Below are 24,532 nucleotides of genomic sequence, written 5' to 3'. Positions count from 1 at the left end.
TTTTAATAATTATTTAAGTATTTGATCAAGTACTTTCTTCTTAATTTCCTGACATATATCACAGAATTTCTCTGTAGTGGTTGAAGTAAGAGATACCATCTTTCCGGGTAACTAATTCATAATTTTTATGCTAGGTAATTATGTAGTAAAATACTTTCTTCTTGCAAATTCATACCTGCTGCTTAGAAAACACACAAAGATGAAAACCTAGATAACAATCATGCCACAAATGGAATTAGTTATGTAGTAAGTCAGTTTATTGTGAATTGCTTTATGTTAAGGACATATGTACTTTCATTTTTTGTATTCTAAAGGAGTAGGTCTGATCTGGTCCAGTCTCTGATGACCTTTCCTGGAATTGAGGGAGTTTATGTGAGGCTCTGTCTACCATTTTCCCATTTTCCTGTTCTGTGATTTCCACTTTGGAGCAATATAGCAGTGTTTATATATTATTTTTTTCTAATAGTTTTGCATTAAGACAAAGCAGTTTCTCTCTTCTTTAAATATTTCAAGATAAAGGTCATCTTTCTGACTTGCAAAGACTATGCTTTGTTCAAAGGTTACAAATGTTAGTCACTCACTTATGTTTGAAATGTTCCCAAAATAACTTTTGATAAAAGATATTGAAAATGAGAGAAAATAGCGGAAAAAAAGCTCAAAAATGTTGGTGTAGTTGAAACCTGAAATTTATCCAGTGCTTTTATAAGACAGTCTTATATTCTTAATTCCAGCTGCATGTGGTTAAACTGACATGTTGCTGGAATATTCTCTGAAATGTGGTTCAACTCAGTAACAGTGACAACCAAATGAAAATCTATATTCACTTCCTACTGAAGTGAATATAGATTGCAATGGTGTCAGGTGTGCTGACAGACTCTATATGGAAGATAAAAAGAATGAGAAGAAATACAGTTATGTGCTTTCCTTTGTTCTTGCCAAAGAAAGAACTCTGTGTATTGCTCATGGGAGAGTTTTTGCTGAATCTTGAATAAATGTTCTGAAATACTGATTATGTCCTTGACCTATAAAATATGCTGCTATATTTGCCCCATGGTCCTCCTGCTCTGAGTTGCCAAAGCTTGGTTTGTGCTTTCCTACCAAATTAGGTGACTAGGGAACAAAACTGGCAGTGATTAAATTATTGAATAGTTATTAAATAATACAGCAGTGTTTTGCACACAGAAAGAGAAGGAAATAGAGAATTGAAGAAATCTATGTAGAGCAACATAGAATATAGTCTTAAATTGAATATATTACATATATGTGATAACTTTAAAAATAATATCCCATCATGCAACAACATAAATTATGCATAAGCATAAAAATTATTTTCTTTATTCAAGGGGTTACTATTTTGAATTTTTGCTTCATCATTACCTTATATGCACCTTAGTCATAATTTTGTTGAAATAAGAGTATCTTTAGGGGATGATTTTTTCCACAGAAGATGGAAAAAATATTCAAGAGATAATATTAACACAATTATCATTAAAAGAATATATAAAGTGCTGTTCTTATTTTTTTAATTTTACTTTTATTAACTTTAGTAAGTAGCTCCTCAATCATATGGTTCTTATTTTACTAAAATGTAAACGTGGATTAAGAAGACTGCTAAATGTGAGACCATTCTGAGCCTGCATGGATTCAAAATGTATTCTATCCAATCATAGATCTTATAACTGGTACATAGACTTTCCTGAGTTTTGAATTTATTGTGTCAAAAAGAATGGAAAATATGCACCGAAGTCATACATCAAAGAAATAGCCCAGCTGGGCTTAAGGAGGATAATATTAATGAATATGAGCTCTATAATTATCTCTTTGGAAAATGCAGCTTTGATAAAGGATTTTCAGTACCTCAGAAGTTTGTGTTTGAAAGTTGAAGCCAAGTGAGTTCAAACCAGAAGCAAAGGAGCATTTCCCTCTGTTCTTTTATCATTTAGCTCTTAGAACAATCTACCACTCAGTGTGTGGTCTCTTATTTCATTAAGAATTTGAAATAAATGGGTCTTTCCCTTTTCTCTGACTTCTCTTGAAAGTTAAATGAAAACTTTTCCAGGAGGTCACATTAGATGACCTCTGCAACCCTTCTGTGGCTGTGCAGCCCATAAATACACGGGGGTGAGTAAGGTTGAATAAATGAATGGCAGTGCGTGCTGGAAGGTGTTTGTCTCACCATTAAAGGTGTAAAAATGGAAATGGAGGCTTAGTCCAAGGCCACAGCCTCATCTGCTGTTTCAGTGTCAAGCTAAAGCTCTCAGTTTGATTTCCTGTGTCCTTCTAGTCCCTGCCTCCCCAGCACTGCCTGTCCTTGCTTGGATGTGCCAACCTGGCCGTGCCCCTTTCAGCTGGGATTTGAAATGGCACATTCCCACAGACCACTGTGCATCCAGCAGGCCTGGCCCTTTTCCCAGTAAAAAAGAAGAGGCAGGAGAAGCGTTTCTTTTTTTAGAACAGGAGGAAAGATAGTGACTGGATTCAATTTGGCATAATCAGTTATGAAATGGGATTTGGATATGCGTATACATCCACACGCATCCCTGAAGGACAGCACATCCTGATCGCTGATACAAAATTGTCACTGATTCCTGTGTGTACTGCACAAGTGTGGGGACAGAGATTAGTGCCCCACTTTCATAGTATCTAATTCTAGCAGAAATATGAATGCAGATCAATGTTATTTGTAATTACCATTTCAAGCCCTGTTTTGGAATACAAATCACAATAGCAGATGGGGCTGGATACGAGACAGTGGCTCTACTGTATGCAGCATGTGTCCAAAAAGACATATGCTGCATACCCTCAGGAATTTATGATCTAAACACATAAAAGTCACGAAAGGAGCCAATACAGAGAGGTCCCAGTTGCAACTTGTGTGTTGGATTTAGAGTAGGATTTTATACTCTATTTTTTACTGTACTATACACTTTTTTTCATACAGATTCATTAAATGTCTTTTATATACCTTATACTATTCTTCTTGTACCAACAAGGAAAACCCAACCTGTGATTTTTAATTTTATAATTAACACTGCAGAAACAGTTTGAATTCTAATTTCTTCCATTGCAATGAAAACCTAGTTCTCCACATGAAATTTTCTTTGACGTTGTTTCTAAATATTGCAGAGTTCTGGCTAATAATGTATTTATTTTCCAAGTTTGAATTCACTTTGTATTTGCATGCAAATCATAAATATTTGTAGAGTGGAGCTTGAAGAGTTTCTCATAGTTTTCATGATCAATCAATAGGAAAAGGTAGTCTATTTCTTTGAAAGGTCAAGTCTATTTTTTCCCAAGCTTATTAACTTCACTTCAGCTATTACAAATGTTAATAAAAAGAATCTGATTTTTTTTTTTTCACTCCCTGTTTATGTTGGCTTTCCCTGCACAAAAAGAAGCAGTCTTACAGTGTCAGTGAAATATGTTGTCCTTCTTTTTGAAATGTGAGCCCTCTTAAATTCTTGCTCATCAAAGATCACAGAAAACAGAGATGTATCTAGGGTATTTTAATTGATTCCAGGAAACACCTGTTTTTTTCTGAGCTATCCAAATCCTGCTCTTTGTGAGTAATTCTCCTTTGAATAGATGGAAAATATACAAGGCCAATCTCTTTGCTGTATTGGAGAAAATTGTTATAACCTGTTTCACCTACATATTGAGGGAAAAGCTCCTACTTACAATATCACAGAATGTTTTCATTGTTATAATATTGGCACAGGCCTGCAAACCAGAACAATTTATGTAGCCAGCCACAATTGTGTTATGATGCAGTTGAAATGATCTACAAACAATTCAATCAGGCATCAAAATTCTCTTCTGTTTTGTTTTTAAGCCTCAAATGAATTTTAGTGGGCTTCACATATTAAGACTATGAAGTTAGAGAGCAAGAATATTGTGATTGAAGAAGGTAAATAAATTAATTTGACCAAGAGGGTCAATTATATTTTAGATAATTATTGCTGTTGAGATATATAGAGGCTTATACCCTTTGGCATAAGCAAATAAAGGGCCCTATATGAGCACTGAATAGTAGAATTTCAGAAGCCATCTGAATACTTTTTGGTGTTCCTTCATCTGTCTCTAGTTTTGGGAGATGACAGTGAGCAAGAAGACTGACTTTGCAGGAGTAGGATTCTATTCAGTTAGAAAGAAAAAGCAGCTTTCCTGTGTGACTTGAGGAAATAGGAAAACTGCAAGCCAATGTGGAAATTTTCGAGTTCTCAAGTACCTCAATCCATTGTCTGAGCTCCACACAGTCCTTTAGGTTACAGTATCTGCAGTGATGTGTAAATCAAGACAAAAATTAAGTAAATATTGTAATTATTTAGTAATTTTGAGATATTCGTTGTATTGACAACCCAGTACTAAATATTAGCCACACGACCAGAGGGTCCTTCAGATTAATTCCTCTTTTTGGATAGAAGGTAAATTATCTGTTATTCAGTCTAGGCCCAAGTGCCTGTACAGACACAGAGACAGATATATTTGTGTTGTGTGGATGGCTGACTCTGCTGGTATTACACCAGCTCAGAATTCTCTCATTTCTATACATTTTTTCTTTCAATAAAACTTTATGGTCACTTTCTACTGGGAAAGAATTAAGTAAGCAGAGACAAAGTTTTTGATTATTTAAAGGAGACAAAAGGGCAAGAAAATGTAAATTTTATTAAGTCTTCTGTATTAAAAGCTTAAACAACTTAGGGAAAGACATTAATTTAAGAACATGACTAATTTAAGCAGTTCTTCAATGGGATACCTTCAATTAAGTCAAAATTTGTTATCTGTTCTGTAAATGGATACTTTTTCACACCTAATTTATATTTAAATTTTTTAAACTGTTTTATATTTAATCAATTTGCTTCTGTACTACCTATGTAGCAAATAGATGTTTTTTGGGTACTTTCTGTAGGTTGCAGTGCTGCATTTACTGGCTGAAATAAAGCTCTAAAGGCTTGGAAATGGCATTTATTTCCCATGCAATTCTACTTTTTGCCATTTAGTTAATCAGTGATGATACTAGGTCTGTTGCACTAATGAAGAATGAAATTATCAGGGAACTTTTCATGGGCTAACATTTTCTACAATACCAGTGCAACTTGGATTGGAATATTCACTCATTTCTTCTACAACACAAATTGGTGTTTCATGTGCTTCAACCTAAGTATCACTTGTGTTTGTTTATGGTTTAAGAACTTCCAAACAGCTGCAGCTTGTCTGGTGAAATAGAGAACATGCCCCTGAGGAGTCTCTAGGTAATACATGCACACTTTTGAGAATGGAGTCAGTTGGAGTCATTATTTCCTGATGTCTTACAGGACCTTCTCAGGACACTTAAGAAGTGTTGCATTTTATATATTCTGCTTACATTGAGAGCAAGCACAATCAGTGGCAAAATCTGAAATGCAGTGCTGGCAAAAATGTGTTTTTATGCTATTAAAATGTCTGCAGTTGTCCTGACCCAAAAGGCAATTTGAGTACCTGTATATATTAGGAGAACTTAAGTCTTCAGAAATTTTGACAAAGCCAGGATGAAAGCAAAGGCCTGTATTCAATTTTTCAATCTCTGGTTTGTTTTTGTTTTTTTTTTTTTAATCTAAGCTCTGTTTAAGAATTAGTTCTTGATGATTTATTAATGTCCTTCGTATGCTTATAAAAATATATTCTCCTGTCACATTCTCACTGCACAATCTCTCCATGTGTATCTACTCATAAAGTATTTTTCCTACTAATACCAGTTCCCAGTTTCCAAAAGCAGTGCAATTATGATACTTTAACAGGACAATAATAATGCATCAGTGAATGTCTTGCTAGTTAGGAGACTGTGAAACTTCATCTAAAGGATCATGCAAATGTCTTATTTATATACACTGGGAAAAGTAAAGACTCTTTTCACCACGTCTTACTGACAGTTTATAAAATTTGGCAAACAATATTTCTTAGGACTGCATAAGTGGGAAATAGGTCTGAATTTTGATTCATGGTCAAAAGAACTCCCATCTGTGCATGGACCCAACCTGTGTTCTTACAATTTCTGTGTTGCATCAATAATGTTATTAGCAATGAAATGACATTTTTTTTTCTTTCTATAAATTCCTGCTTGTGCAAATGAAGCTGTAACATTTGTGATAAAATTACATGAATTAATAGCATGTAGAAATCTTTACTGCAAGATTTAGCATGCTTTAATATGTCCTACAGGTAGCCTGTACATAGCATTAAATTCCTCAGGGTTATATAACTTGGTTAAAGGACTGTTTTTGACACTTGTTAAAGGACTGTTTTTGACACTTTTTTGCTCAGTCCTCCTTTTCCTTTTCTTCCTCACACAGAAAATTATTACTTTCCTCCAGGTCCCAGTCTTCCCTCCCAATTACCTGCATACCAGAGAATTCTAGAGCTGTGACTAATATTTCAGCTGTCATTAATTTATCCACAGAGTCTCTTCAGTTAATGTGTTATTACAGATCTGTTTCTTCAATGATGTACTAATACATAACTTCTGATAACTTAATAATATATTCAATTTCCTGATGTGTACAGCTGAGTCAGGAATCCTGCAAGCTGACTGAAAAGAATAAATAGTCTGGCTTAAAGATTTTGTTTCTCACTGAGACTTTCCCCAGGAAAATAATATATGGGTTGCAATCTCTGCTTCCCAACTTGTTTCAAACTCTAGTAGCACAACATTTTTCTGTAGTAGAAAATATCCAATTTAGCTGATCTATCCAGCATAATAAAGAAATAAAATTATTTGAAAACATATGCCTATTCAGTTATGTCTGGGTCACCTCACTTTCCCCATTTTCTTGCTACTGCATTAATTTCCTTTTGCTTCTTCAGCTGAAAAAAGCCCTCCAGAATTATCAATGTTTGTGAGCAAAGACTTTGTGCACTGTGAGGTTGGGATCTGTCCTGCTGGTAATTCCCTTCACCTTGTGACTCAAGCTGTGCCTCTTTCTGTTCTTCCATGACTTTCCTTCTCCTAAGGGAGCCTTGTTGCTTACCCCGCAGGTCTCTGTCACAGATTTCCTATCTGCTGTCCTGCCATAATAAATTTAGTAAAATATACATCAGCTTTACAGTAAACTGGAAAGGATCTCAAGCTGCATACAGCTATTGAACAAACTAGAAACCCAAATTGTGATTTGTTTCAGGTTTATATTTCTTTTTTTTTCTTCCCGTTTCTTTCTTTTTCTACATTACCCTCACTACATAAGTTATCCCTGCAACTAAAGCTAGACTGTGTTAAAGTTTGAATACAAATTCTGTGAAAGTGAAATTAATGTATATACACATGAGTTAAGCTCTGTTTGAAATTCTTGCAGTAGTAGTAGTAATTTTAAAGGTTGTCATATATTGCAAAAATGTTTTTTGGGCAGGAGGGATATACAACCTGTATATATCCAAGAATTTATCAGTCCAAGTAATATCACTTTTTAAAAAAGAAACAAATCAATTATTCTTAGCTTAGTTATAATGACTTGAACATTTTAATTAAAATTATCTAAGTAATAAAGGAGGGGGAAATAACACTATAGCAAAAATTGTTATACAAAATTGCCCTAGTTTTCCTTTCCTTGTTTTGATCACCCAGACACCAGAAGCAGACTGACAGTGCTTATTTTTCTTTAAATAAAAAAATAGAGGAAAAAAAGAAAAGAAAATTTAAAAAAAAAAGGTAAAAAAATAGTAGAAAAGGATTGACAATTCATCACCCTGCCTTGGGTTGGCTTGAAGTTATTTTTGTCCATTTTGTAGTGCAGTATGGTGACAGGATTTGTCTTCATGTGTGCCCAGACACAGGGTTTTTTTGGTTTCTTTCCAAGTTTTCCCCATGTTTTCACTTGCTGGTCACTAAAATACACTAAACAACCACCTCCAGTCCCAAGTAACAGTAATATTTTACTGTCTAAACTAAGATACAATTGTATAGTAAAATCATTCTTTTTAGTAGCTGTTTTATGTGAGGTCTGTATTCAATCAGCACATTGTACTTAAAGGTCTTCCTGATAATTTTGCTGGCCTGAATCCATTTGAGCCACCTATTTTAATGGCATCATATCAGTGTTGAAGTAGACTCAGATCAGCAAAATTCTTAGGAATAAAGCTATTAAATACTGTGTTTATGAGTGAAACAGGATTTCTAATTACAAAGTGCATATGCAATTATTGGAGTTGTAGTATTTCTGCTATAAACACTCATTTGTGGTTACTGTTGTCATTTGTCATGGGCAACAATAATGCTTGTTCTACTCGACAAGTTTATTTGAGATGATGCTAAAATTTTTGCCATTAAAAATCATAAACCATTTCTTTCTTGTGATTTGCATCATTAAGATTTGTGATTTACATCTAGGATTTGCATCTTTAGCAGAAGTAATCTTGAATGGATGCTGATCATTTTTCTCAAAAGTTTTTCTTACATATTTATTGTTGAGTAAAAACCAATGAAGGAAAGAAGGTCAATTTTCCATTTCATGTCGCAGTAAGTGTTTGGTGTCAGGATTTCATGTGTCATCTCTTTGCATAATGACTAATCTTTGAAAGAAATGCCAACATGAATCAATGAAATATCAGTTCATAATTTCAAAGATGTGTATGAAGTATTCAAGAACACATTTTTTCCTGAGACTGTACATGCTGCTAACAACCTGCATAGAGCCTGCTGCGTTTACAATCTGCATTCTGTAAAAGTAACTAGTGTGTCTGCAGCTGAACAGAAAATCAAAACATCAGTATTTTTTTTTTCTTCAACATTAGGTTTTCTTGTGACTTCCTTGGTGCTACACTATAGATCTACCATCAATAGGTGCTTCAATAATTTCTTCTTTGTGGAAAAACACATTCCTAGAAATTCAGGAATTTGCAGCATGCTGACATGTATAATTAACAAGCTGAAATTTTAAAATATCACAAGGTCTCCTATAGAAATCACTGAAGTCCAAGACACTGCTGTAGCATTATTCTGATTCACTGGACATTAAGGCATATGCACATAGCAATACTCTGGAATTTTCTGCTGTCTCCAACAGGTGCATGGATAGAATACATTTACCTGAAGAGAATGGGGAATATTGTGAATATACCATCCATAATCCAGAAGGGAGCTTCCATCAGCTTCTACACGATGATGGCTGTTGTGACTAACAGCCCTTTCTCTCATCATCAAAGGTAGATTTTCAGACTAGGAATTGCTGGTCACATACATTTAATAGACTTCTGGAATTTTATCATCATTTAGTATCAGCATGTCAGGTGGCAGAAGCTCTTATCTTTCATGGTGCTTCAAGAAACATTTTCATGGGCAATTAAGATCTGCTTAAATCTCACATATAAGAAGCATCAGCGTGAAGAATATGATCTCAAGTTGCCTCTCGTGGATGCGAACACAACCTGAAATCAGCAAAATTCCTAAAAAATTATTTGTGAAATTTCAAAGATGATTCTGTTAATCAATATTTGTTTTCTCCTTGAACATTCAGTAATGTGTACTGGAAACATAACCAAGATAAATAATGAGTTGGAAGAACTATGATTTTTTTCAATCCTCTCCCATGCAGTATGAGGATCTTCGACTGTGTACATCTGAAACAGATCCTTTGCTGGAAATTTAAAACACCTGCAGCTTTTACCTAAGTTACATGCTCTCACATGACCATTTTTTAATACATTGCTTCATGTTTTACAAAAGAAAAACACAGTCTCAATTCTCAGCCACTATCTTTTCTGTGGTTAATATATGCAGTGCGCCTCCAAAATAATACTAAAGTACAGAAGGTGTCAGAAGATACATTTGGTAAATTTGTCAAGCAAAACTGACCTGTAGCATTTAAACTATGGCCAGTGATGTCATTTTGCTCACGAATAAGCTTTAAACATTGAAAGAAAAACAAATAAAGTCTTTCAATTTGTCTAGATTTTGAATGAAGGGATTGTTTTTCTTGCAGTCTTGCACTTGGACTTCAGGGGTTGAAGGAGTACTTTGGCAGCCAAATGGTAAACTCAAGGAGGGAAGTCAGCTGCTCCAGCCATTCAAGCATATTACTAAAATCCAGCTACAAATGAGTCACCAATTTCTGCAACTGTTCTTACCTTCCGTTCTTGTTGTCAGCCAACTCAAAATGCAACTTTTGGCAGCTCTACAACTTCATCTCATTTGGTTCTACTTTTCCTTAGTGGGAGTTGGAGCAATGGCTGATAAATCAAACTCATCCACTAACCACACCATCCACCTATGCCCAAGTGCAACTTTCTACAGTTTGTAAACAAACAACAATTTCTGAGCATCATAATCAATGAACTGTGTCCTGAAAAATTACACTGATTGTACTAAAATTGCAGTGGAATTTTGCAGATTGAGAACTCCATGGTACCTGAATAATTTATGCTGTTCCAGAAGCTATCCTTGTCTCCATATGGATGTTGTTGTCTCATCACATCCCCATCCACTCTGCAAGTGGAATCCTTGAAATTCAGAATTATTATTGTTCTGGTACTGCCTTGGGAGCTCTGGTCCTTGACTTTCAAGCTGTGCATAGATCAGTCAGGTCAGCATCAGCTGGTCAAGCCTTTGGGGATATTCACATGTGGAACTACAAATTGTGCAAGACATTCAGGAAGCATGAGAATGACAACAGAAGTCAAGGAGTAGAATAACATGTATAGTATGACATAAACTTTATCAAAACAAAAAAATATATTTGTATTTTTGCAGAAAGTAGCACTGATCTCAAATTATGAAATACCTCTCATTTTTTAATTAGCATAGGAATCATTTGTGTTTAGCTACATATTATAAGTAAGAATATTGCAAGTGCAAAAAAAAATCACCTTTTTTTTCCCCAGCAGATACTTTTTATGTGGTGTCATTCTGGATAGTTTTACTTGCAGACCTTTATAGAAGAGTTTCCTTTAACAATGACAGAGAACTAGGTTGCAATCAGTATTCAAAATAAAAGGGCTTTCCTGCTTTCTAATTAAGGGAATGTGCTTTTTATGGGGATAAAATCTCAGACACTTTACCAAAATAAAACATTTTTCATTCTCTGCTGAAGATTTTTCACTTGTATTTTAGTTTTATGCTGAAGTTATGGGGGAAAAACCTCCACCCAAAGCCTTGAAACCCTCACTTTTATTTATGATTTCTATGAAATTCTCCAATTAACATTAACTATAAAAAAAAAATTATTTCTTAGATTTTATTATGAATTCTAAAATGCTGTGAAAATGTAACTTCTGAATACTTCATCATTCTTCCAATGTCTAAGAGTGTAAGGGTCTGTTCTGTTAACATAATTTTCCTTTCCAAAGAACATGTAAATCTGTATGGAACTGTCTTGACTTCAAGTTTTTGAGACCTCAATATTTGTTCATTCTCCATGGTGGGAGGAGATACTGAGTAATTCAATGAATGAGCACAAATCATGAGTGTTGGGCCACAGAGACTATTCTGATAATCTAGGGGTTTGTTCTGTCCCTTTTATGCTCTTCATCATTATTAAGCAATAAAATAAAATACAGATTCTACATCTCTCATGCATAACATTTGAAAAGAAAAAAAAAATAATATCCCAATTTAGTGGATATCTATTATTATTTCAGGCAGGCTTCAGAGTTACTGACATTGTTAATTTATAGAGATTATATCTGTATTTTGGTTTTTGGCCCATTGGCAGCTCCAAAGCTTTTTTCCTGGTGGGGATTTCTCCTAAGGATTACTGGGCAGGTGTAGTGTTTGAATACCTGTGTCTCTTCCTCTTCTTGTTTTGGTGTGTTATGGTGCCAGACATAGTACTAATGTGTGTTCTCCATAATGAGTGCAGGAGAGAATTGAACCCCAGAAAGGCATTACCAATAGTTGGAAAGTTCTGCTTTGTCAGTTTATCCTGGTTTTAATAATGTTCTTTAACATAACAGAAAAATGTAAATATTGTGTCTTCAGTTTTTGCTCCAAGTAACACTGTATATTCGATTTTTGTCTCAATATTTCTTCATTGCTCTTTATCATACTCAACTGCATTGTTATTATGGTTTTTTTTGTGCCATCACATGTCCATTAATCATTTACCCAGATTTTTTTTGTCTGATTTATACCTCAAAGAACTGTAATATAGCCACACCAGTGTTTTTGAAGTTCTTGTGAAACCTCACCATGATAGCTACCATTTTGATTTGAACGTGGTAAACTCCCTCATATTCTGGGAATTCTCTCACAGATAGAGACACCTGCATCAAAACACTTCATATATTTATTTGTTTAATTAGTTGTTTTTTGTTTTTAATTGAATTTTCTTGGTCTGTATTTACAGTTTAGTTTTCTCTCATGTGTTTCTTTCTTCAGGAATGCCAGCCTCTCAGTTTATTTTTAATCAGGTATTGCAGTATCTTTGTAAAAGAAATAAATTACGGATTTGTACACCAATCCATCTGTAGAATAGACTCAGGGAACATGACTTTTAGAATTGTTTATTAAGAAGCCATAGTATAATATGCATAATAAGCAATGAAACAGAACACATTTTAGAAAATTTATTTGATTTAGTAAGCAATTTTAACACAAGAACCTAAAAAAGGTAGAAATTGTCTTTAGTTAATGCATATTTTTATTATAATTCTAGTGAAATTTTCTTGCCTACCATTGTTTTATTTGTTTTATGGACTTTATGGAACCATCTTAAAATGTTTCTTACCATATTTTTGATTATAACAATAAATGATATATGAAATCTCCTATTATTCAGAGTATTTATTATCTTGGGTTTTCCTACCTATAAATTCAAGATATATTACATCATCTACATTTGAATAAGAGAATATGAGAAAACATAGGAAAATTATACTGAATACAGTCAATTTTTTTTTCATCAGTATTAGAAAATGATTAGATAAACTAAAAAGAGATTGATAAATTACTGTGATACCTATTTAAGGATATTTGTGCCTATTTTCATTATTATTTTCTTGTATAACATCTGTTAGTACTCATATGTGTGTTTAGGGATATATGGAATTTCTTATGTAATATGTATTAGTGAATTAAAGTATTTGGGATTAATGTTGAACTATGAATCACTAATAAAATATTTACTATTTACTATTGTATCTATGATTCATTGTCACAGGTTGTTTCACCATTTTAAATGTAAGTTCTTAAGGAACTATTATTATTATTAATCAGAAATTAAATTTCTGAAGTGTATGTACATTTTAAGTAGGAATAATGTAGTTTGACCATGGTATTACATGCTTAATATTTAAATAAATAAGAAAATACACATAACTGGTATTAACTATGTTCTGGAATGTACTTGCTTTACATATATATAAACAATAGATATAATGCTATATAAATAATCATTTATATATATGTTTTAAATATATATAAATCTGGCTTTGTGTCAGAAATTAGAAAACAATGGGGTTTTTTTTTAAGAAAATTCATTTTAATTAGTCAAGGAATTCCTTCCAAAAGCCATGATGTTCGCTACTGTGACTTGTTTACTAGCATCATAATTTTTATTTTCCTTTTTTGATCATATTGTGGAAATAGAATTTTCAGTATTAAAATTGACAGTTAAGTGTTCTAAGTTGCTAATTTTTACCAGTTCAAAGAGGTTTATGTTGGCTCCTGGGTTAGAAGTCAGGAACTTTAATTTATGTACCTATGATGAGTCATTTTCACAGGAAACAAAATTCAATCTACTTGGATTCTTACATAGGATCAGGATACTTTTCTTTCTATAGAAATCATGACTACTTTACATCAAATATTTTAAGGTCTAAATTGTGACATATTTCCTTTATTAAGTCAAAGAACAATTGTAATGATTAAAAGCTCAGCCACTTAAACATCATCTGCCACTTGGTGAGTATTGAGTGTAATATGCAGTAAACCTGAGTGTGTGTGTTATAGAATTGAACATAAAAATCTGCCTCAAGTGTAACGTCATGCAGTGAAATAGTTACTGGGTTTTCATCCCTTTTCCACCTTACTAAAATGAAGGTAGGTTAACATCAGTTTTTTTAATCACACTTGGAGATTTTTTCCCTTAAACAAAAAAATGTGAGAGATGACAAAGTACAACGAATTTCCCAAAGGTTGCCCAGAGAAGTTGTGGAAATGTTTAAGCCCTGGAAACCCTGGAAATGTTTAATACTTGGTTGCATGGGACTCTGAGCAAACTGATCTAGTGGAAGGTGTCCTGCCCAGGCAGGGGGGTTGGAATGAAATGCACTTTAAGGTCCTTTCCAGCCCAAAGTACTGTATGATCCTGTAAGTAAAGAGCAGAAGAAAATAACTTCTTTTTCCTCAGGCATGATATTTCATGAAGTTTGAAGCATCAAGAAGAGGACTTTTTATTTATTTTGTTTAGTTTTGCCTAATATTTGTATACCCTTTAAATTCAAATAATTTTGTTGGGTGGGATGGGGAGGGGCAAGGAGAGTCATTATGGATAATGATTTTTCATAAAATTTATGTTCTAGAAAATAGAAAGGAAGCATTCATTTTCCATGCCTTTTGCATGAAATGAAAAGCAACTGAAATCTAGAAATTCTAGTTGCATTTATGGTTCAAGTTTTTTTAACAGTTGCAAGATTCTTGGATTTGCTTATTGTCTGAGGCATTACTTCTATCCAGTTTCAAAGCTACAGTTGTAAGGACAAGAGATGATGCTGTGTGTAATCTTAAGATATAGTGTTGTATGTATGCATTTTTGTTAACAGAATCATAACACAGTGAGTGAGATCATAAAAAGTTTTGAGTATGTAGTTCACTATTGCTGTCATAATTTGATATGTTTTGTGGGGTTTCCTTGACAATGTTCCTTTAAGCATGTACTTATTTCTTTTATTATACTGCCTAGAAAGAGAACATGTTTTTCTATATTTTTTTTTTTATTTATTTGGACAATTTAGAAGTTGTTTAGCTGTCAGTAATAACCTCACCATAGGTGAAGAAATGCTTTTAGTCATTCTTATCGGTAGTGTTTAATATATCAATTTTACATTTATATACATATATAAACATATAAAACCTTTTTTTTCCCTGAATCAATGTAAACAGAGCCCAGATGGCCGTATAGAAGTCAAAGGGCAGCATGGAAAGTCGTCACTGCATATTAAAGATGTGAAGTTGTCAGATTCAGGGAGATATGACTGTGAAGCTGCAAGTAGAATTGGTGGGCACCAAAAGAGCATGTACCTTGATATTGAATGTAAGTTCTAATGTTTTGTTTTCTCTTTTAAATCTGTTTTAAAAGAAAAAAAAAAAAAGTACATTCTTAATGGAAGGTCATTCTTTTCGTGGTAATTCATGATTAAACTTGCATAAGTGAAGAAAGCATGTCCTGTAGCTTATTTCTCTGTGGAAGAATCCTGTTTTTTCTGAAGTTAACAGGACCCTTGTTGGTGTTTTGATGACTTAAGTAGGACATGATTTCGTCTGAAATCATATTCCAGTGTTATTATCCACTAACTTAAGGCTAAGCTTAATAACTTTAAATCTCTGAGCAAGTTGAGACTGCTGGGAATGAAAAGTATTCAGTGGGATAAAGTAAGGACTGATTTGAGCAGCAGCTAAGTCTTGAGCTTAACTTAAGATTCAAGAAAAATTCTTTTTTGTTTCTGAGTCCTCTGATTTACTAATCCCTAAAATGTGTCTAGCCAGTATTATAACCCCTCCTGGAGTTATCATGTTTATTACAATCTCTTTTAGAGATGGCCTTTATTCCAAGCTCTTGCATTTTATCCAGGAGAGAAGGAGATTATTTTTGTTTAGAAGAGTCTCATGCTTGAGAAGCCAATCAGAGGATATAAATCTGAAATACAAAAAATTAATTGGGTAATTGCATCTTCAAATTGTTCTTCAAGTTCATGGGCAAAGGTCTTAAAAAAATAAAAACAAGCAAAAAATCCTTCTTTTTTCCTTCTTTTTTATTTCATTGTTACTCCATTTATCTAGAAATTTCTAAATACAATTATTTTACATCTCCAGTAGAGTTTGCATGAGCCTGTTTGAACTGAGTCTTGAACAGAAAAATTCTTTCCAGTGGGAAGATAAAAGCTGGAATAGGATTCTGTGGCACAGAAATAAAAGTAATGATTGCAGACCACAGAGTGATTTCCTGAGGAGTTCTGAAAGTGCCTTCACTATACAGTTATGTGTTATTTTTTGGCAGGGAAGCATTGCATTGTGGCATAGAATATAAATCTGAAAGAAAAATGAGGAATGATCAAAAGAATTTTTAGGTGTTAAGAATGGAGTTATTCGAAGCCAGAAAACCTAGAAATAAATCCTAATTTGCTATATTTGTTTTCTTTAATGCATGCAATGTTAACATTTTATATGTATATAAAGGGAAAAATAGATAAAAATGCAAATTAAGTGAGGTTTCTTTAAAATTCTGCTAACTTGCCATATAATAATGTGCAATACATGGTTTAGTTATAGTTGTGTTGCTGCTGTGCTTTAGCATTAAATATTAATATATTTTGTATTCAGATGAGAGAGATATATTGTACCACATGTTATGAAATGTGGACAATTGAAATGTAAGGATTTATTAGCAATACAGAATTCATACCAGAGGGCATAATAAAACCTCTGCATTGATACAATACATTATTATAACCTAAGACACCTTTCAGGGTGAAAGTTTTAGATTATGTGGAAAGAATTTAAAAGTCTTTTTATGGTATGGCAGAATTAATTTTGAATATGTGTGGGAACAATCAAATACAGTATATGAGAAAATGGAATAACTTAAAATCTGAATTTATGCCTTGGTGGACACAATTTTTGATACAGCATAAAATTTTTTACAGTTCTAAAATCCTCTGCAGAAACACAGTTTATAAAGAACTTAGAAATATTATTCTACCATCACACATTGTAATGGTTACTTTTCATGTATAACAGAAGATTTTTATTATTATATTTCTAAAACTGGAGTTTTAAGTTATAAACATTCAGCTGATAGCAAGCTTTAACCTAAATGTAATTTTTTTCCAGCACAGGCATTGTTTGACTAACAGAAATACAATTTTTCTCAATTCCTTTAAGTCAAGTAGTTGATGCAAAGCAAGAGTTTCTGGGGTGACATAATATAGGTTTGTCTCATATTCTGATTAATGAGTCAGACAAATTTTTTTTGCTTTCCTTTGCAAATAACTTTGCACTGGTATATGAGCTTCAAATATAACTTATTTGTCTTGCACAGGAAAGAAAACTCTTGTTTAATGGTAAATAATTCTCCTTTTCTTAAAAATAATGTCCCCAAGAGGAAGTGCTTCTTTTCAGCCTCATCTCCCATCAGTCTGGCCTCTGCCATAAACTTCTGTAACAGAGCAGCCCCTTTGAAGAATCTTTCAGCACCTCCTTGCTCCTTCTCCATCCAATGCTGGGCTGTCCTTGCCCCAGTATCTTCCTCTATGAAGCAGTGTCATGGTTACCTGTCATTCCAGTTATGAGACTTCCTAAATTGCAGGGCTTGGGAATTTTAGCAAAAGATTCAGGTTCAAAAAGTAAACAACTCATTTGTATTTTTGTAGCAAACTCTTAAAAATGGGGGGATTCCGTGAAGTCGAATTTTGATTCTCCTCTTCCAAGTGGCATTTCTTCAGCATACTAATTGCAGTACAAACAGTGCTCTGAGGGCTTCTACATTTTTTTCCCCAAATTATTGTTTTAAAAATTGCATTAAGCCCTTCAAAATAGTTTACTTTTTCTCTTCCATTAGTTTGGTTTTTCTTTCTTCCAAACAGTTTTTGAGAAGAATTTATTCAGGTATGGCTCAGTCTTGCAGTTAAGCCATGTTAACAGAAATTTGAATTATCTTTAATAATATTCTCATAAAACCCCAAATAACTATTTTAAAATTAAAATATAAATAGATAAGAAGAATTTAATTCTTAATATTGCCCTCTAGTTTCTAGATGGAAGTAAACAATGGATCTGTGCTTTTCTGAAAATAACAAAACTACAGCATTTTTTTCTTCATGTTTTATTGTATTTGACACTTTGTGTAGTCAGGAGAGGAAACTGCTTCCACCTCATCTTTAAATGCCATCTCAGTCAAACAGGCCTAATGAAAGCACTGAGTGCTCTGGTGTCACTGTCTCATCCTTTTACTTACTGACCCCTATCAGAGATTTAAACTGGCAGTAGGATTGCACAGAATTTCCGTGCTTTATCCTTATTCTCTGTTGGGGTTGCTCCTGGTGATAAGAGAAGTTCTCTAGAAGAGGAAGAGATTATCAGGTTTGATACCAACTGGGAACAGTTAACCCTGACTTTTATCTGCAGGAAATGCTACAAAGACATGAATTGCAGGGAACCAGGGGCATTTTTTAATACTTCTTCCTACAAAGTCATTTTTGTGTTTAGTTATGTTTAATTTTCTTTACATAAAGTTTGAAAGTTTCATAAAAATTACACCAAAATAAAATACAATTTTCAAATATTCTTTATTAATAGATTTCACTAACTGCAAAATTTGATTTTAAGTATGAAGCCTATGAAGCCTAGTGTGTATTGGATGAGAGTAATAATAAGTAATCAATTGAAAAGTGGAATAAATGATATGCATGATGGAATACATGATATGTATCGGGTATTAAGATGTGTCTATAGTTATTATCTACATATTTATCATAGAGAAATAACTATTTTTAAATTAAAAATTTTATAGAAATACATACAAAAGATAAAGCAGGCCATATGCTAAGATGAGGTTTTCAAGACAGCCTGAGGAATTTAAATATATAAACCCTAGTGAATTATATAGTTTTACTATACAAATATTTGCATATCCATGTGGTATTTTTTTTGTCTTTAAAAGCATAATACAGACCTGGCTAAAAGAAAAATTATGATGAGAAAACACATTTTGTCTTGGATTTCACAAAGTTTTCATTGTATAAATAGCACTGAGAAAAATCTTAATTTTTACATGTTCAGTGTGCTGGATCATCTTTCACCACAGTGTTATTATTAGTTAGGGTGCCCCTACATCATTATTAAGTTGGAAAAGCTTTAAACAAGGAGTAATGAACAGCATTTGTGATCTTTGAAAGACTCTCTATGTGCCTTTGCAGTTTTCCCTTCGTTGTGTTCAAACTGTCATTAACCTGTCTGAAGTTTTCACAGCCCTCACTTAATTTTGTGCACACATTATGTAAGATGCTGCTGTTTCTGACTGCTCTGTATCACCAGGTGCAAATTCCTTTGGACAGTACTCCTTTTACCAGAGAGAGGCATTGAGCTACGTCCTTTGGAAAATTCTGTTTTCCCATACACTGTCCAGGAAGCATCCTAACTAAGAGACCTTTTTAGCTGGAATTACCAGTTTTCACATCACTATTTTAGTTAAACCTCTCAATTTCAGTACTGATACTGCAGCTATTAGATATGCTGGATGGTCTAAAGATGCCTATTTCCTCACAGTGCTCAAAGAGTAATGTTTTGAGATAGAATCATCTATGACAAATATATTACTTTAAGAAATGTGGTACATTTTTGTATGAGATCAGCCATATGAGTAGTTGATAAAAATGATTTCTTAAAAAGCAATTTCTGAAAAAATGCATTTAAATAATTTTTAGTGTAATACAGGAATATGAATGTTTTCTTAATATTGCTTTTCATCCAAACATGATTTTTGTAGTAATATTCTGTATTAGTTAAATACCTACTTTGAGTGATAAAAATGAAAATAATCATGCAACATGTGCAGGATAGTCTTTACCTGTAAAGAAAACTGTGCAGTATTTGTTATTCTATTGTATTGTTTATCAATAACTCTATTCCTTTGTGTTTGTTTTTTTTTTCTCCTGCCACAATTTGAAACAAACTTCATTACTGTTGCAGTATCAAATGTGGTTTCAGTAACTGATTATTCTTCTGCTTTATTGTGTGTTAGCTGTACTGCACTGCAGTTGAGTGGGATGCTTCAAATTAATGTTTCGAATTTTATATCTTTGCAAAAAAATATACAACTTTACTTAAAAGTGGATTCATCAGATTAAGCTACAAATTGTATTTGCCTTCAAGGAAGAAAGGTTTTCAATTGGTGAAAATGCTATTATTGTGTACAAGATGTCACAAATATTTTTACAGAATTATAGGACAGTTTGGTTTGGAGCGATCATAAAGTTCATCCAGTGGCAACCCCTGTGCCATGGGCTGGGACAATTTTCACTAGACCAGGTTGCTCAGAGCTCCCCAAAACTAACCTGAACACTTCCATGGATGGATCATCCACAATTCTCTGGGAAACCTCGGCATTCTGATAAATGTCACAAAATATTCCAGCTGCCTACTGCTATCCTAAATCATGATAAATTCAAACCGTTCATAATTTGCATTTGGTTTCTGTTAAAAGAAATCAGTGCAGCAACATCCCATCACTGCTCATAGAATCACAGAATGGTTGAAATTGGGAGGCATTGCTTCTTTCCTTTCCCTGGAAACCACTGAAAAAACTGACTTTGTCTTCTTTGCACTTTCCCTTCATCCATTAATCATGAGGACCCAGCTCTATCCTGTCATCACAGCCAGAAAACAACACTAATAAATACAAACATATGGCCTGGGAAAGAAACAAATTACAGGAAAACAATCAAGAGAAACAAAGTATTAAAATATTGTAGAAAAAATTCCATCTTTTCTAATAAAATACTATTGGCTTTAGTTACATTTCTTCCTGTCAAATTTATAGGTTAAAATGAGAAAGCAAAGATAGAAAAGGTCAACCTTTAACATCATGAAATAAGTGTGGTAATTTTGACATATTATGAATGTCAGTTGTAAGATTTACCATTTTTCTTCTTTGCACTTGAGCACATGCACAAAAGGAAGTTTATTATGCCACTGCAGTGGGAATAAGAAAGGCCACTTCAAGGGGATAAGAAAGTTGAATTCTGTGCAAAAAATGAGGTTTATCACATAAAGTTACCTTCCAAAACCATTTCACCAAATTTCCCATAGTGAAGCAGAGTTGAATGCATCCATTGTCTTTTTCTGATGTTACAAGTGTGGTAAAATGGAGAAATTATTCACCTATATAATAAAATCTACCTATTATTTAGCCCAAAAGGCTGTAAAAATACTTTTAAACAAAAAAATCCATTCTAAATATATTTTGCTTAAATATGTTAATGTCTTGTTAAACATGATATTCATATTAGAAATTTATCATAAATATTTACTGAACAGAGCTCTCTACAACATGTTTTGGTAAATCTTGCAATTACATTGCTATCATTTAAAGTAGATTTTTAATAGCATGTTATCTACTTTTTTATTAATAGAAGAACACAATTTTGAAAGAATAAAATAATTTTGTTGGGTTTTGTTTGCAATAGTTTAGTTATTCATAGATATATATGCTTCAATACCTTTTCTTACTGTCATAAATTTTCACATATGCAATTGTGAAAAGTAAATGTAGAAAAAAAAGAAAAGAAAGGAGGAAGAATGCCTCCTTAAACATGGTTCTACATTTGGAAATTTAAATATTTACATTGATAATGAATATGATAAATTTTAAATAGTTTCAGAAGTATTTTCATACTATATAAAATTTAATTCATATTGTGCAATAATAACCTGTGAGTGAAAAAAAGGCATCATGGCCTTCTTATACCTCCAAGAGAGAGCCATCAAAGCAGAGACACAGCATGAGTATTATGAAGAAAATAACTATGTGATATGATGTGTGGCACTGAAATTTGAAACTTAAACAAAGCAAATTTTTAGAGATTTTATTTGTTGTTTTCTGGACAGCACTGCATTTGAAAATTAAGTAAAGAGATGAAAAAGCTAAGCGTCCTTGTTCCATACAGCAACTATTGTGATCTGGGAATGTATGAGAGAGACACAGACATTAGGGAATGGAGGGATGATATCAGTAAGGGAGCATCCTGTGCAGGTAAGGGTGACAAGTAGGAAAATATGGAAGGCAAAGACTGGATTTTGTTCTGGAAATGTGATGCACAGGACAGGAAGAAAGATTGGGTTAGGATCTTGGTTTGAGAAAAACATTGCAGTTTTTCACTTCTGCCTGCAAGACAATAATGAAATCTAATATTTGATGGAGAAGTCAACCCATACTAAATTATTCCAGTAATTCTGTCCTGGAATACATGTAACAACTGAACATTTGGTACAAATAGGCATCATTTGAGAATAATGTTTTAACAATTGGCCACATCTAATAATTTTATTACTAAAATGAAAATTGTTGCTGGTGTGATGGATCTGGACCTGTAGGGGGAATCTTCCTGTCCTAGATCTGATGGCCAGTGCTGGTGATTCACAGGCATACAAAATGATTGATAGATGTATGCAAACACTTTATTTTATACATCACTAGTGGCTTATTTTGCTTATTTTACCTAGCTCTGTTTTATTTAGAATTTCTCCTCCTAATTTAAACTAGTTTAGGTAATTTTAGAGAGATGTATCAATTCAAAGCAGGCATTTCTATGAAACTAAAATTTCTTGGGCTTTAGTTTGGCCTTTGTGGGGTTTTTTGTTTCTTTTTTCTTTAAATAAAAACAAATACAATTCTTGGATGCCAAGTGAAATTCAAAGAAAAATAGATACATTTAATTCCTGAAACTCTGGCAGCACCAAGCACCTGAGCCATACATGCATTTCATTGCCCAATATTATTTAATGTGCAATTATCAACAAGTTTTGCATCCAGCAAAAAGTATCTTATGGAAGTAGAGCAATTGATATGGTGTTTGAATATTAAAAAAATACCCTAGTTAAGGTTTCCAGGAACTAGTACTGCTTGCCAGGAGTAGAAGGGAGCTCTTACTCTTCATAAAGGTAGAATCAGTCGATAGTTCATCGTGCTATTGAATATCAATGTCATATTGTAATGGATTTTGAGAGGAACAAAGAGAATGGGGCAGGAAGGAAGTCCTACAAAAAGTGTGAGGTTTTCTGCACTGACTTTGGAAGAAACGTGCCTCTCAAAACTTTTGAAATCATGGGTTGGGTTCCAGAAAAAAAAAGACCCCTCTGGTTATAGCTAATAATCATGGCAATTTAAATTCAATATATGATGTGGTTCATTTGCTTTGTATTTGGAAACTTCCTATGTGGGTCTTGGATGTTTTTGCTTACAGCCACATGATTGTGATTGCAGCAGTAAGTAGCTAAAGTTGTCCAATTCTTGTCTTTCTTTTAAGAATTATTATAGATTAAAATATAGTCACCTAACCACATTTTAGAAGTCTTTCTAATATTATTTCTTCTTGCAAATTAATATGTGACAGCTATTGTATTTGTCTGTGGAGGTTCTTCTACTTTGTATCCAAGGCCTAGCTATTCATTTTAACATATTAACTATTGAAAAAATATGAGGGAGAAAGTACAAGAGAAAGATAGATGGCTGTTAACTAAATTGTGGCAGAGTTACAAGAAATTGAGGCATTTTACAGGATCGATGGCAAGGACAGTACTAGATTTGCCAGAGGATGATGCGGTTTATTAAAGTCCTTGATGATGGGAAACTTATGCCAACATTAATCATTTTAGAGCAAGGCTTCCAATAATATACTGTAGGAAATGTCCCAGAGTCTCAGATCTGACAATCTGTCACATATTTTTATTACATGTTCCAGGGGAACAAATAGCCACATTTTGAAAACCTGTGTTCTTAAATTAAGAAGTGCAAATCTGATTCTGCACACCAGTTTTCCATTATAGTTGTCTGGACACATGTACTGAATCAGGTAATTTGCTGTATCTAATTTTGTGTATGATACCAAACATACACCAGAGCTGGATCTTTGTCATCCTTAATTTAATTACTTTCTGGACAAGGCAGGTGATATATTAGTCTGTACTTGAATCACTGTTCCTGGACATTATAACTAACAAGGATATCTAAATGCTAAAGACAGCTTTCAGGTCAGAATTTGCTTCTCTTAAATAATCTTCTCACACAGGTTATCCAGAACTCATTCTAATTGGAATGTCAACCTGTCAGTTTCTCTCTTGCTTGGCAAAACGATCAGCTTGGTACTTAGCTGATGCTGGTACTGTAACCTTAACTATTCTAAAAGGCCATCCTAAATTTATAATTTTTTACATTTTTAATCATACAGCCATATAATAATTTGGTTTAGTTTTATATCTTTGTGATATAGTCTTTATTCCTTCAAGGCATCTTTTTCATTTGGATTGCCTAATCCCTCCAAAATAATATTTGATCTTTCATAGTTGAACCTTAAAACCTTATGGACTTTATCACATCCTGGCTGCATCCGGAACCCTGTGACCAGCAGGTCAAGAGAAGCCATTCTATCCCTCTACCCAAATTTTTTGAGAGCCCCACCTTCACTGCTGCATCCAGCTCTGGGACACCAAATATAAGAAAGGTGCTGGAGCAGGTCCAGGGGAGGGCCATGGAGGTGATTAGGGTTCTGCTGGAGCAGCTCAGCTATGGAGGGTTGATGTTGATAAGGCTGGAGAAGAGAAGGCTCTGAGAAGACATTTGCAGCCTTTCCATGTGCA

The 24,532-nt window shown here is 33.5% G+C and overlaps 1 protein-coding gene across 1 annotated transcript in view; it reads left to right on the top strand.

Moving 5' to 3' along the window:
- Window positions 1-24,532, top strand: part of NCAM2 (neural cell adhesion molecule 2) — a 263,496-nt gene that overhangs the window by 163,069 nt on the left and 75,895 nt on the right. The window contains exon 9 of the mRNA XM_077790949.2: window positions 15,065-15,215. Within this exon, the coding sequence (XP_077647075.1) occupies window positions 15,065-15,215 (151 nt within the window). The remainder of the gene's footprint in view (window positions 1-15,064; window positions 15,216-24,532) is intronic.

This window comes from Lonchura striata, chromosome 1, assembly GCF_050655825.1.
Source record: "Lonchura striata isolate lonStrDom1 chromosome 1, ASM5065582v1, whole genome shotgun sequence".
NCBI classification, from domain to species: Eukaryota; Metazoa; Chordata; class Aves; order Passeriformes; family Estrildidae; genus Lonchura; species Lonchura striata.
Note: the sequence above shows the minus strand (reverse complement) of the source record. Positions and strands in the feature narration are given on the sequence as shown.